The 12,698-nt window shown below is 39.1% G+C and overlaps 1 protein-coding gene across 2 annotated transcripts in view; it reads right to left on the minus strand.

Moving 5' to 3' along the window:
• GREB1L (GREB1 like retinoic acid receptor coactivator) overlaps positions 1–12,698 on the minus strand; it is a 169,474-nt gene that overhangs the window by 70,987 nt on the left and 85,789 nt on the right. The window contains exons 4-5 of one of the 2 annotated variants that reach the window (XM_081873563.1): positions 12,339–12,495; positions 11,992–12,189 (exon numbers count right to left, since the gene is read on the minus strand). In XM_081873563.1, the coding sequence (XP_081729689.1) occupies positions 11,992–12,189; positions 12,339–12,492 (352 nt within the window). In that variant the 5' untranslated portion in view covers positions 12,493–12,495. Of the gene's footprint in view, positions 1–11,991; positions 12,190–12,326; positions 12,496–12,698 lie in introns of both variants that reach the window. The other variant, XM_081873564.1, reaches the window with a different exon arrangement.

Below are 12,698 nucleotides of genomic sequence, written 5' to 3' on the forward strand. Positions count from 1 at the left end.
TCTGTTCACCACTGAGGAAAGGAGAGACATAATTGAAAAGGCACAGATATATTTGCGTGAGCAGGCCAGAGCGGGAAATATTTATAATATTGACCGTCATCTCCAAGATAACTTTCCCTTGGAAGATCCTAATTGGGATCCAAACAATGCAATTCACCTGGCCAGACTTACCACCTACCGCCAGACACTTGTGCAAGGTATCCGCAGGGCATGCCAGAAGCCCACTAATATGTCTAAAGTCTCAGAAGGGTAGATGTGTTACCCATAACACTGTTTCGTGTTCGGTGTGCACCCACAAAAAGACTTAAGTTGTCACCTTTTGAGCTCCTGTATGGGAGACCGCCCTCCTTTGTTCAGGATATTCCAGCTGACCTTAAACAAATAGGAGACCATGTGACACAGGGACAAGTGCAATCTCTCTCCCGTGTTTTTGTTTCTCTTAACAGGTGGGCCCTCGAGCGCACGCCGTGCAGCATTGCCGAGCTGATTCATCAGTTCCAGGCTGGCGATAGCGTATGGGTGAAAGAGTGGAAACGCGATCCACTTGCACCTAAGTGGCGTGGACCTTACACCGTCTTGCTCTCTACTCCAACAGCGGTGAAGGTAGCTGAGGTGACCCCCTGGATTCATCACTCTCGTTTGAAGAAGTCTGAAGGCAGTTGGACGTGCAAAGGTGACCCCTCTAATCCTTTAAAACTAACTCTCTCCAAAAACCCCTGTATCTAGCCCTACCGGGAACGGGCTAGGTCACGGGCAACATTTGACGACCGGCCTGCTGCAGCCACAACCTGGAAGCTGGCTGACCTGCGCACGCCTGAAGCTTGAGGAGCGTCTGAACCAGCGACTGTGAACGGAAAGATTCTCTAATACAATTGATTGACTGCCCCCCTTGTGGAACAATTATCAGAAATATTACTCATTGGGGATCCTCGGGATATATGTTTTGGTCTTGGTGGTTCCCCATTTCTGTCACTGGGGGAATTATATTGGGGCTAATAATTATTTGCTATCACAATAAGGTAATCTTTTGTGGAAGGAATGCATATACTAGACATCAACATGATTTTATTAATCCTGATCCCTTGGGAAGGGGAAGGGTCCTTGAATCTGACCAAATTGGCTAAATATGGATTCAGCCATGACCACAATATGTGGGTAGGTTTAGCTGAAATGGTAGCTAATGTTGCAAATAGGACCAATTGCCTTGTTTGCTCTCTTGGGCCAGATGATTCAGAGGGAGGTATGCCGTTATTACCGATACCATTAGATGCTATTGGTATGGTAAGCGAAATGCCACACCAAACTGAAATACAGAATTTCCCCGGATGGAACTCAACTAAACCATTACGAGTTATACCTGTACAAGGGGAATTCTGTGTACATAAATCATCAGATGCAGCTGATTCTCCCATGATAGGCTCTTCTCATTGTCACTATACTTGGGATTATAAGAAGAATAGTCATACCTGGGCACACGGTACTACCTATCGAACTCGGAATGCCTTGCCCTGTGCACCTCCTTTTATTCATGCATGGAAAGTGGTGTGGAACATAACTGTGACAGAAAAAGGCAATCTAACATACTGCACTGTGAACTCTCTACCCCTTTTGGTATTTCGCCTTCTGTATTCCCCGTACCAAAAACCTCAGACCCGATGGTTGTGGTGGATATGTGGAGAATGGGCATACAAGAAACTCCCTTCCAAATGGAGTGGGACTTGTTTCTTGGGTTGGGTATTACCACCAATGTGGATTATGCCCACTAGTTCGGCCAGGCGAACACGAAGGAATGCTGATATTTCTCATATAGCAGGAGGAAGTACCCAAAGTTGGAGCGGTACTGATGATTGGCCGCCAGAGCGCATTATAGCCTATTATGATCCTGCCTCCTGGAATCCTGGTGAGCTCATACAAGGGGCACGGGATCCTATTTATAATCTAAACAGAATAATTCGATTGCAAGCAGTAGTGGAACTTGTAACCAATGCAACGGCCCAGAGTTTGAGACTTATTGCACAACAGTTGGATGAAAGTAGAGCCGCCATTTTGCAGCTGAAAATGGGAATGGATTATGTACTTGCCAGGCAGGGAGGCCTATGTGGAGTCTTGAACTTGACAGGGAATGCCTGTTGCTTTAACATTTCTGATAATGGTGAGGCAATCCGTGTGTTGGCCACAAAGATGGAGAATATAGCACATGTCCCAGTACAAACATGGGAAGGATGGGATATGGGATGGCTCACCAATTGGTTACCTAATGTCACAGGACTCAAAGGGATACTATTGTCTTGCTTGTTTTTCTTGACAGTAGTAGTATTGGTTTTATGTATGATGCCATGTATCATTTCATGTTTTAGAAGTACAATTAGCAAGATGGTTTCAAATGAAACTCTACCTCATATCATGGCCCTATACAGAGCTTTACCTCAGGAATATGATGAAGGTCAAGCTATCAAGGACACTTGGGATGAAGGTCCTTGAGCTTGAAAGGGGGGAATGAGGCATCTAATCATAAGCCTGCATGTTTATCAAAGCTTCTATATATTTCAATCAAGGCTTGTATTTAAAAATGAGCTTAAAAAAAAAGGATTTTCAAATGTTTCATGCCAGGCAAAAGACCAGCTGCCTAAAAGAACCTTGGCAAGATGTTTTTCCTCCTAAGACAAGAAGGGCCCCATTGATTTATAGTAGAAAAACAATTCTCAAAGTCATAAAAAGGGAGAATTACATATGCTGCCCCAAGGCTGAGAAAACACCATTAGGAATGGGGAAGATAATACCAATGTGCCTCCCAGTAAAATGAGCCAGATCTTCTTTCTAAGGTTAAAAGGCCAGGAGCAATGGGGAGAAACATTTAGCTGGAAAGAGAACATTTTTTGGGGAAGTCTCTTCTAAAGCTGTTTCTTAAACTAAGAGAGTTAAAAAAGGTTAAAATGTGTTAAATGTTGGAAAGGCAACTGGCTTGGCAGAAGAAGCAGCTTCTTCCTATTTTATTTTGAGGCTGGAGAGGAGGGGGAAAGGGGGAGGTGCAAACTGAAGAGGCTTCTTTTAAAAGCTGTGTTTTATTGAGTTCCTTCCTTTTCACTTTGAGAAGCTTTATTCTTTTAAGAGGCTACCTATGATAAATGTATGAAATATATTAGCTTAAATATATTGGCTTAAATGTAATTATGCAAAGGATTTAAGGAATGCTAGATTCTTATTTCATATGGTTGTAAGAGTTGTATTTATCCTGAAATTAAGTCAGCCACCAGCCTAGCCCCCCTGCCAGACAGAAGACGCCATCCGGGCAGTCTTGATATATGGTTGTCAGGCATTTGTTTAGAAACATTAAATGAAGGAAATCTTTCAATGTTTATGTGAAACTCAAGATCCTTGACATCTGTTGAACATAAAATGTAAGATTAAACCATTTGTTTTAGAAGGCAATAGGGCAAGAAGGGCAAGAGGTGAGCTGGTAATTAAGATTCCATGTAAGATATATTATTACTTATTTGTCATTTATATATAGCTCTTTGTCTCCCTTATAAGGGCAAGGAAGTGGGTGTATCTCTTGTGGGTGTATCTTTTGTGATTGGCTCTAGCAAACAGCCAATAGGAATTTCAACCAGGCTGATTGGACAGAGGCAGCCACAGGAGGAGCAAAGGGGGCTGGATTAAGGGAATATAAGTGCTGGCCAGAATGGCAGGAGGCCAGGCCAGAGCTTGGTAACCACGTACCACTGAGCCTCTTATTTATTTGTCTGACAAATAAATTACTATTTTAATTTCTCTATTGCTGCGTTGAATATTTCATTCCAGCTAAGCGTTAACCACAAGCAGGGTGCTACACTGCCACGCCCTCCATGCAAAAGATCTCATGAAACAATTGCCTGCCCTGCTTCAATATTTCACCAAGCCCTCTAAAGTCTATGGACAAAGGGCACTAGACAAAGTAGTAATTTATGAAACAAATGTAGACCTATGACAGAAGATAGCAGTTTGTGTGTTAAGCAACTACCATGAAATACAGTAATATTTGTGCGATTAATTTTTATTCCACATTTTTTGTGGAAAAACCTGTTGATAAATTAACAGTGAGGTTTTCTCAGTGTATCTCAGAGGCAGGCAAGGCAGGCGCAAAGAAAGAGTACAGGCCCCTTTCTCTCTCCCTTTACAATTCAGTCTGACCCACTGAATTGTAGGGTGATAGCTACTGGCAATGAAGCAGACTTGTTTTGCCTTTTAAACCAATATTTCTACTGGAAATTTTAGCGACATTGAAATATTTCCCCAGGTTTTTATTTCCCATAAATTGGGGTTACAATCCTGAATCTTTATTATTTGCAACTATCATCTTTCCGAAGGACACAATTTCTTTAAATTCATTTTTCCGGAGGAGGGAATCAAACTGACTATAGTGTTGTTTATATTTAATTCTCTTATGTTTTTATATATTGTAAGTTGCCTCAAAGTTTTGCGATGAGTTGGGATATAAATATCTCAAGTTAAATAAAGTTATGCACACATTCAGAGTTATCTTTGACAGCTGTTATTGAAGATACTGTCTCAGAGTTCTTGCTGGGACTTACAGTAGTGATTACTGCTGTGTTATATAAAGAGCATTGCCATGGCCAGAATTACCCAGAGATGACTGATAAGGGAAACAAATACCACAAGTGATAAGCAAGCAGCTTTGATGTCTTATTTGCTATCATCATTATTCCACGGTATGTGGGTGTGCCTGAATGAGTATTAACTCTTGAAAGTTCAAATACTGTATTGCATTTGACATTACTAAAGCCATCTGGTTTGAGTGAATTTTAAGCATAGTATGTGAACAAAGTCTCCCTGAACCTGTCTGCAAGAAGCTTTTATCAGCACAAAAGACTCTCTGCTATTATGATCAGCAGTAGGGGTGAGGAGCCGCACGGCTCTTAGAAGTTCAGGGTTGTATATGACCAAGGCCCTAACCTGTGGAATACCTCCCCTCCCCACGGATGTGCATCTGGCACCTTCATTATGCACTTTTTGGCCTATGCTGAAGATGTTCCCTCTTTACCCTGGGACTTTGTCTCCTGAGGTTTATTTTTTAGGATATACACTATTCTGTTGATTGTGGTTTTACCTGATTTTATTATTGTACTCTTAAATTGTTGTAGCCTATTCTGGATGAAGAGTAGGTAAGTAGGTAAGAAATAACAAGAACCACCATCACCACCACCACCTGATTTTAAAATGTTGATTCTATTCTATTAAATCTACAACAGTTAAGTATTGTTAATTTTGTGGTTTAAAAACCCCCAAAAACTCATCCTTGCCAACAATTTCTTCTCCATTTAGGAAAGAATAGTAATACATGTTTACTTGTGTAAGCTCTACTAATACTAGATTTTCATTGCAACTCTCAGCAGCTCCAATCAGAAAAGCTAATGGTCAGGGATTATGGGTGATGTAGTCCAGTAACAGCTAAAGGGTAGCTTTTTGCTACCCCATTAGAAGGTAGAAGCAGATGAAAAACAGCTTCTGGTCTTCCTGGTCAGAAGAAGCTGTAAATTTATCCCCATTGGTAGATTTACTTTATCTAAGGGCAGATTAAAACTTTCACATGAAGAATCAGCAAAGAGAATAGCGCAGGACTTAAAACAGTTGACAATACACCATGGGCGTAGCCAGGATTTATGACAGGCATAGGCAAACTCAGCCCTCCAGATGTTTTGTGACTACAATTCCCATCATCTCTAGCTAACAGGACCAGTGGTCAGGGATGATGGGAGTTGTAGTCACAAAACATCTGGAGGGCCAGACGCAACTCTTTACAATGGATAGATATCCCTTCCTACTTGGGGCGCCGGAATCGTGGAAGGAAGCCTTCATCACATTGATACCAAAATCGGAAACTGAAAAGACACAACTCAAGAACTATCGTCCCATCTCCCTTTTAAATGTGGATTACAAAATATTTGCAGATGTTTTGGCAAGTAGATTTAAAAGAGTTCTAAATGAAGTAATTCATAAAGACCAGGCAGGCTTTCTCCCAGGTAGACACATGTTTGCTAATACAAGGAACATTATTGACATCTTGGAACTTTTGCAAACAGACATAAACACAAAAGCAGTGTTAATCTTCATAGATGCGGAGAAGGCCTTTGATAATATCTCTTGGAAATTTATGAAGGGAAATCTAAAAGAAATGGGAGTGGGACGGGGTTTTGAGAATGGGATTGATGCAATATACTCAGAACAAAAGGCTAAATTGATAGTTAACAATGTGGTTACAGAAGAGTTCAAAATTGAAAAAGGAACACGACAAGGCTGCCCGATTTCCCCTTTGTTATTTATTTCGGTTCTGGAGGTGCTCTTGAATATGATCAGAGGGGACCGGTTGGTGGAAGGGATTCAGGTCGGAGCGAAACAATATAAACTTAAAGCCTTTGCAGATGACCTAGTTTTGACTCTGCAGGAGCCAGAATCTAGCACAAAAAGAGTATTACAACTGATTCAAGACTTTGGTCGGGTGGCGGGATTTAAATTAAATAAACAGAAAACTAAGGTGTTGGGAAAAAATTTGACAGATACAGAGTCAGAACGGTTTCAGAGAGAGACAGAACTAACTGTGGTTAAAAAAGTAAAGTACCTAGGGGTAAACATAACAGCAAAAAATCTGAGTCTATTTAAGGATAACTATGAAAAATGTTGGTCTGAAATTAAGAGAGACTTGGACAGTTGGACAAAATTGAAGCTTTCTTTGCTAGGCCAAATTGCTGCTATTAAGATGAATGTATTGCCAAAAATGTTTTTGTTTCAAACATTACAGATTGTGGACAAGACGGAGTGCTTCCGGAAGTGGCAGAGAGATATCTCTAAATTTGTCTGGCAGGGCAAAAAGCCCAGAATTAAGTTTAAGATATTAACTGATGCGAAAGAAAGAGGGGGCTTTGCCCTGCCAGACCTAAAGCTGTACTATGAAGCCGCAGCTTTCTGCTGGCTAAAAGACTGGCTACTTCTCGAAAACACCGACGTACTGGACCTGGAAGGTTTTAACAATGCTTTTGGTTGGCATGCATACTTATGGTATGATAAGGTTAAGATCAATAAGGCCTTTAAGAATCATATTGTCAGGAAAGCAGTGTTTAATGTCTGAACAAAATACAAAGACTTATTGGAAAACAAAACTCCAAGGTGGCTTTCACCTCTGGAAGCTAAGGCCCGAAAAAGACCTAATATGGAGGCCAAATGGCCAAAATATTGGGAAATATTAGAAAAAGATGGAGACAATTGGAAATTGCAGAGTTTGGAGAAAATGAAGGATAAAGTGTGAGACTGGTTACATTATGCTCAGATTAAAGAAGTTTTTAAAAACGACAAAAAGTTAGGGTTCCAGGTGGAGAAATCGAAGTTGGAAACAGAATTGCTAGAACCAAAGACTAAGGTACTTTCAAGAATGTATAACTTGCTGTTAAAATGGAATACACAAGATGAAATGGTTAAATCAGCTATGATAAAGTGGGCACAGGACATTGGGTATAATATCATGTTTGAGGACTGGGAAAGGTTGTGGACCACTGGGTTGAACTTCACTGCATGTAATGCTTTGAAGGAAAATGTAATGAAAATGATATATAGATGGTACATGACCCCAGTCAAACTTGCCAAGATATACCATTTGTCTGATAATAAATGTTGGAAATGTAAAGAAAATGAAGGAACATTCTTTCACCTCTGGTGGACTTGCCCTAGGGTGAAGGCCTTCTGGGAAATGATATATAATGAGCTGAAAAAGGTATTTAAGTATACCTTCACCAAGAAACCAGAGGCCTTCCTTTTGGGCATTGTCGGCCAGAAGGTGTTAAAGAAGGACCGAACATTTTTCATGTACGCAACAACGGCAGCAAGGATACTCATCGCTAAGAATTGGAAAACTCAAGATCTACCCACACTGGAAGAGTGGCAGATGCAACTGATGGACTATATGGAACTAGCCGAGATGACTGGCAGAATCCGAGACCTGGGAGAAGAGAGGGTCGAAGAAGATTGGAAGAAATTCAAGATTTATTTAAAAAAACACTGTAATTTGGTTGAATGTTAAGAAAGGATGCTAGATCATAAATAATTGTGCACCACTAAACTAGATGGAATTAAGATGATAAGTAAGTTTGAGGAAAAATTATAAACCTATTGGAGAATTAATAGATTATAATTAAATGAATCTGACACAAGAGTCTAAATAAGATGATAAATTGCGGGCAAGAATTGACAATGATGCAAATGGGAGCGGGAGGTGCGAGGGAGTCCAAAGATGTTAAGAAAGTATGTTATGATATATGTTATACTGTTTTTTATCTTTGCATTTATGTTTAAAAATCCTAATAAAATATATATATTTTTTTAAAAAAAGATATCCCTTCCTACTTGGGACATTTTAGGTAAGAGGGAGGGGAAATATGGAATAGAGAGAAAAATAAGCATGTTCAAATTAAATGCATCATTCCAAGAGAAAATACACCAAATATATTTATTACTTTACTCAAAGCATTCTTACTCTGCTCTGCGGTCAATAAAAAGCTCCCAGACAAGCTCACATATATTTATATAACTAGAAATTAAAGATTAAATATATGTGAGCTGCTGTTTATTTTGTATCTACAGCTGAAGCTTAAACCTGGCCTCTGAACTCCCAAGAATGTAAGAGTTACAGCATTTAATGATATTCTTAACATTTGAAAAGTTCTGAAGCTAGGCAGCCTGTTCCATTTTAGCTGACACAAACCATTAGTGGTTGTTGTTTTAACGCAGAGTTCATTGTTATTTTCCTTAAGTACTCAAGAGTTTGTTTGCACTTCTGGTATTGTCTCAGCAAAGACAACAGCATTTTGGACCAGGAATGTCAGTGTTAGCTCAAAGCAAGAAATCATTAAGGAATGCAAATCTACTTCTCTGAAGTAAAAAAAATCTTACATTTTCTTCTAAAGAAATGCAGATGGGGTTGCCCCAAGAGCAACTGAATCAACATAACCCACAGTTTAACAAGAGTAATCTCAAATTGTGTGTAAAACTATGGCCAGGCTATCTATCTTTATTAGGCCTGAACATGGATTTTTTTCCTTATGGATCAACACAACCAACTTTCCTTTCTGTTTCACAAATTATTTAATCTAAGACATCTGAAGGCAGCCCTGTTTAGGGAAGTTTTTAATGTTTAATGCTGTATTGTTTTTGGCACTCGATTGGGAGCCACCCAGAGTGGCTGCGGAAGCTCAGCCAGATGGGCGGGGTATAAATAATAAATTATTATTATTATAAATTATTATCTGAAAAAATTCCCCCTCCCCCTTTCCCCCAAATGCAAGATATCTATGACAACAATGTATCTCACTAAATGCAACTGAACTTTGAAAAAGACAATGAATTGAAAATGGAGAGTGTAGATGCACTTTTCTCTGTTTACCTGTTTGTTTTGCAACACAAAAAAGTTTAATAAAAACTATATTAAAACATGTATCTTTAAAAAAAATTCTTGCTTAAAACCTATTGAAGTTGATGGCACATAGTTTGATTCGAATCCCAGTGGCCTGAGTACTATGCTATTGGAGTGAACTTTTGCTAGATCGCAAACAATGTAACCGACAGCAGGTGTTTATTACCTATTTTGTCTAATATAACTGACTGATGGCAACATGCTTACATTCACAAGGGGCATACACATTTATACTATCCATGGTTACATTGAATGCATTTACACCATCTAGACCAGTGGTTCCAAAATGGTTGTCCCTGGACCCCTGGAAGTCTGCATAACCTTCCCAGGGGGTCTGAACCACCATTCACATAAGAAAAACTACAATAGAGATATCAAAATTTTCAAAAGTAGGGGGTCCATGGCTTGACTTTTGAAAAACAGGGGGGGTCGCAGTACTTAGCTAATTGTGACCCAGTGAACTAGATCAATCATGATATCCAGAATGTAAGGTTAAGGGCTCTAAGGTCCTCGCTGTCTTTAACAAACATCTTTTGAAAAGACAAGCATTGGTTCTTGAATGTTTACATTTGTTGGTCGACTTTAAAGGCATGGAATATAGAATTTAAAATGAACTTGTAAGCAGCTGAATAATTAAACTTCCACATGGTTACAGTTACCATTATATAGCCATGTCCATTGTCAAATACCTTGAATTTTACTACTGGTATCTATATTGATTTTATTATTTTTTCTTGTTTTAAAGGATTCCTCCACCTTTTGCGATATTGCTTTGCCATCGCTAACGTAAAACAACTAATAAATTCTATAATAAATGTATTCAAATGGGAATTATTATTATTTTAAATACTTTACAATACACAATGTACTTGAACTTTGCCACTTATTTCATGGGGACTTGATACACACACAAAAATCTGTGGAGGGATGATGAAGTGAAGTAGCACCTTATGTAAATTTCAAGGGGTCACCATTCAATGTATGAATCTTTGCCTCCAGTGTGGAGCACTGAAATACTAAATCCCTCAGTGCATTCTGCAAACATGACTGTTACTTCTCCAGGCCTTGCAAAAACACACTGGAAAAGTTTGCTGAACACTTCAATAATGCAAAGCAACATGTTAATGATAAAGCAAAACGATAAAGACATTAAGTATGAACAAATTGCTAAAATATTTCTGTCTTTCCAAAAAAGTTCAGTGACTGTTTTTTTAGCCAATGAGAGACTGCATTCTACAATCACCTCATCTAAAATAAAATAAAAACCTCACAGAACTCATATGCTAAAAGGAAAGGAGTTTGGCCAACACAGCTGTGAAAATAAAACAAAAGCACTGCTGCTGTGTAAAGCAAAGATTGCATCCCTTTCTCCACTCCCCACTCCTCTTTTCTTAACACTAACAATTAACATCCCCTCTGTGGGGTACAGACCTGTTATTGTGCTGCTTTAAGATAAGGCATAAGAAATTACCCACCAAGATCTGCATAAGAATTGCAATTCACAGTCTCTTCCACTTTCAACTTCACAGCAGCTGATCAGGTATTAAATACCTGGCTACCTAATTGGTGCTGAAATTAAGGTGTCAGCTCTCACACAGTGCAGAAAAATGGCAGTTTACAACCAAACAACTTGACTGGTATTATTTGTGCTTGACACATATCCTGGATGCTCTGTTAAGGACACTAATCATGAAACCAGCAGCTATTAAGGTGATGGGAAACTGAACAAAGGTGTGTGGGTAAGGAAAAACAACAACATTTGCCCACATCTTATTGCAGCACTCCAGAAAATCACAAACTAAGGCAGCCTTGTTTATAAAGAAGCTGTCCCTAGATATTAATTTCATTTATAATTTTATAGGAATATTACAAATGCTCACTGTAGCCTATTAAAGTCTTCTTGTTAAAGCATTTCCCAGCTTTAATATAAATTTTTGGATTTAAATAGCAATACGTTCCTTGGAAACTGATTTGCTCCACCTGCAGATCCTGCCACCTCACCTTGCCTCATAGGCCGGCTGGCCCTGCTACTATGGGCACTAAAATATCCTCAAGCAATACAACGTTAACTGTCACAATTATTGCTTGCAATTCAAAGTCGTATGAATTACAAAAAGATCAAAACATTTTGCATCTACTTTACATACAACAAAAGCTAATTCAGACTGAATGGAAAGCCGTGGACATGTAACTGAGCACAGAATCACAGCTGCATACATTAAATTAATGCAATTCAGAGTTTTGTGGCAACTTGAAGACTAAGAAAATTGTTATGCAAGATGGAACTCCTATATCTATTTACTCAGGAGTAAGCCTGTTGAACTTAGTAGAACTTTGAAGTAGACATTTACATAATTGCATTGCTAACTCCAAGATGACACACAACTCTGTTGCTTTTGCTGTAACAGACTAATATGGCTATCCTTCGGGAAAATGCTATACATTAATGCTATCATAACTGCCTATGTGTAGCCTTTTGCAAAAGAAACATTCTAATTCAAGTTAAGTCTTAGATAAGTAAGGCTTAAACCAACCATCAGTAGTGCAAGACCCTTCTGGGGCAGGTTTTTGTGAATATGGGATTGGTGGACTATTGGAATCAGACATGTCTTCATCCTCCTCATCTTCTTCCATTTCATTAATTATTTGGCTAGTAGAAAAATCCAAAATTCCATTCTGGGTGTAACGTTGCATCAATTCTTTGTCCAGCTCTTCCACTTTTGGTTTAACGTCTAGAAAGCATTATTTAAAAAAAGACAAGAGGCCTGCATTTAAGTGACGGTAGGAGAAGATATTTAGGCAGTTATTTTCAACGAAAAATATGCAACGTTTTATCCAGGATAAGAAGGGCAACTAAAACATGCCATACTTGCTTGGTTACCTTCCGGCAAAATAGGCTGCTCAGGGTCAAGATACAGCTGAGAGAAGATGGGGCGAGGAACCACACTATTGCATCTTAGAGAGGCCTCTATCGAGTTGTGCAGGGCTTCTTCAAAACGGGCAGATTTCAGTTGCCCTGCATACGAATTCCCCATGTTCTGAAAAACAAATTTAAAGGGTTGGTAAGAGAGATTTAGGGTTAAATATGCAGACACACATCCCAGAATTACAGGAAACAAGAAGTGATGAATGAACAAATGTTTTGCATAGTGCACACATGAAGGATAAAATATTAGCAGTGGCAAAGAAAACCATAAAAACAACATAATGGAAAGCACGGACTGTTCTTGTTTTTCTTCAA

Source organism: Podarcis erhardii (assembly GCF_964252035.2).
Source record: "Podarcis erhardii genome assembly, chromosome: 8".
Classification (NCBI taxonomy): Eukaryota; Metazoa; Chordata; class Lepidosauria; order Squamata; family Lacertidae; genus Podarcis; species Podarcis erhardii.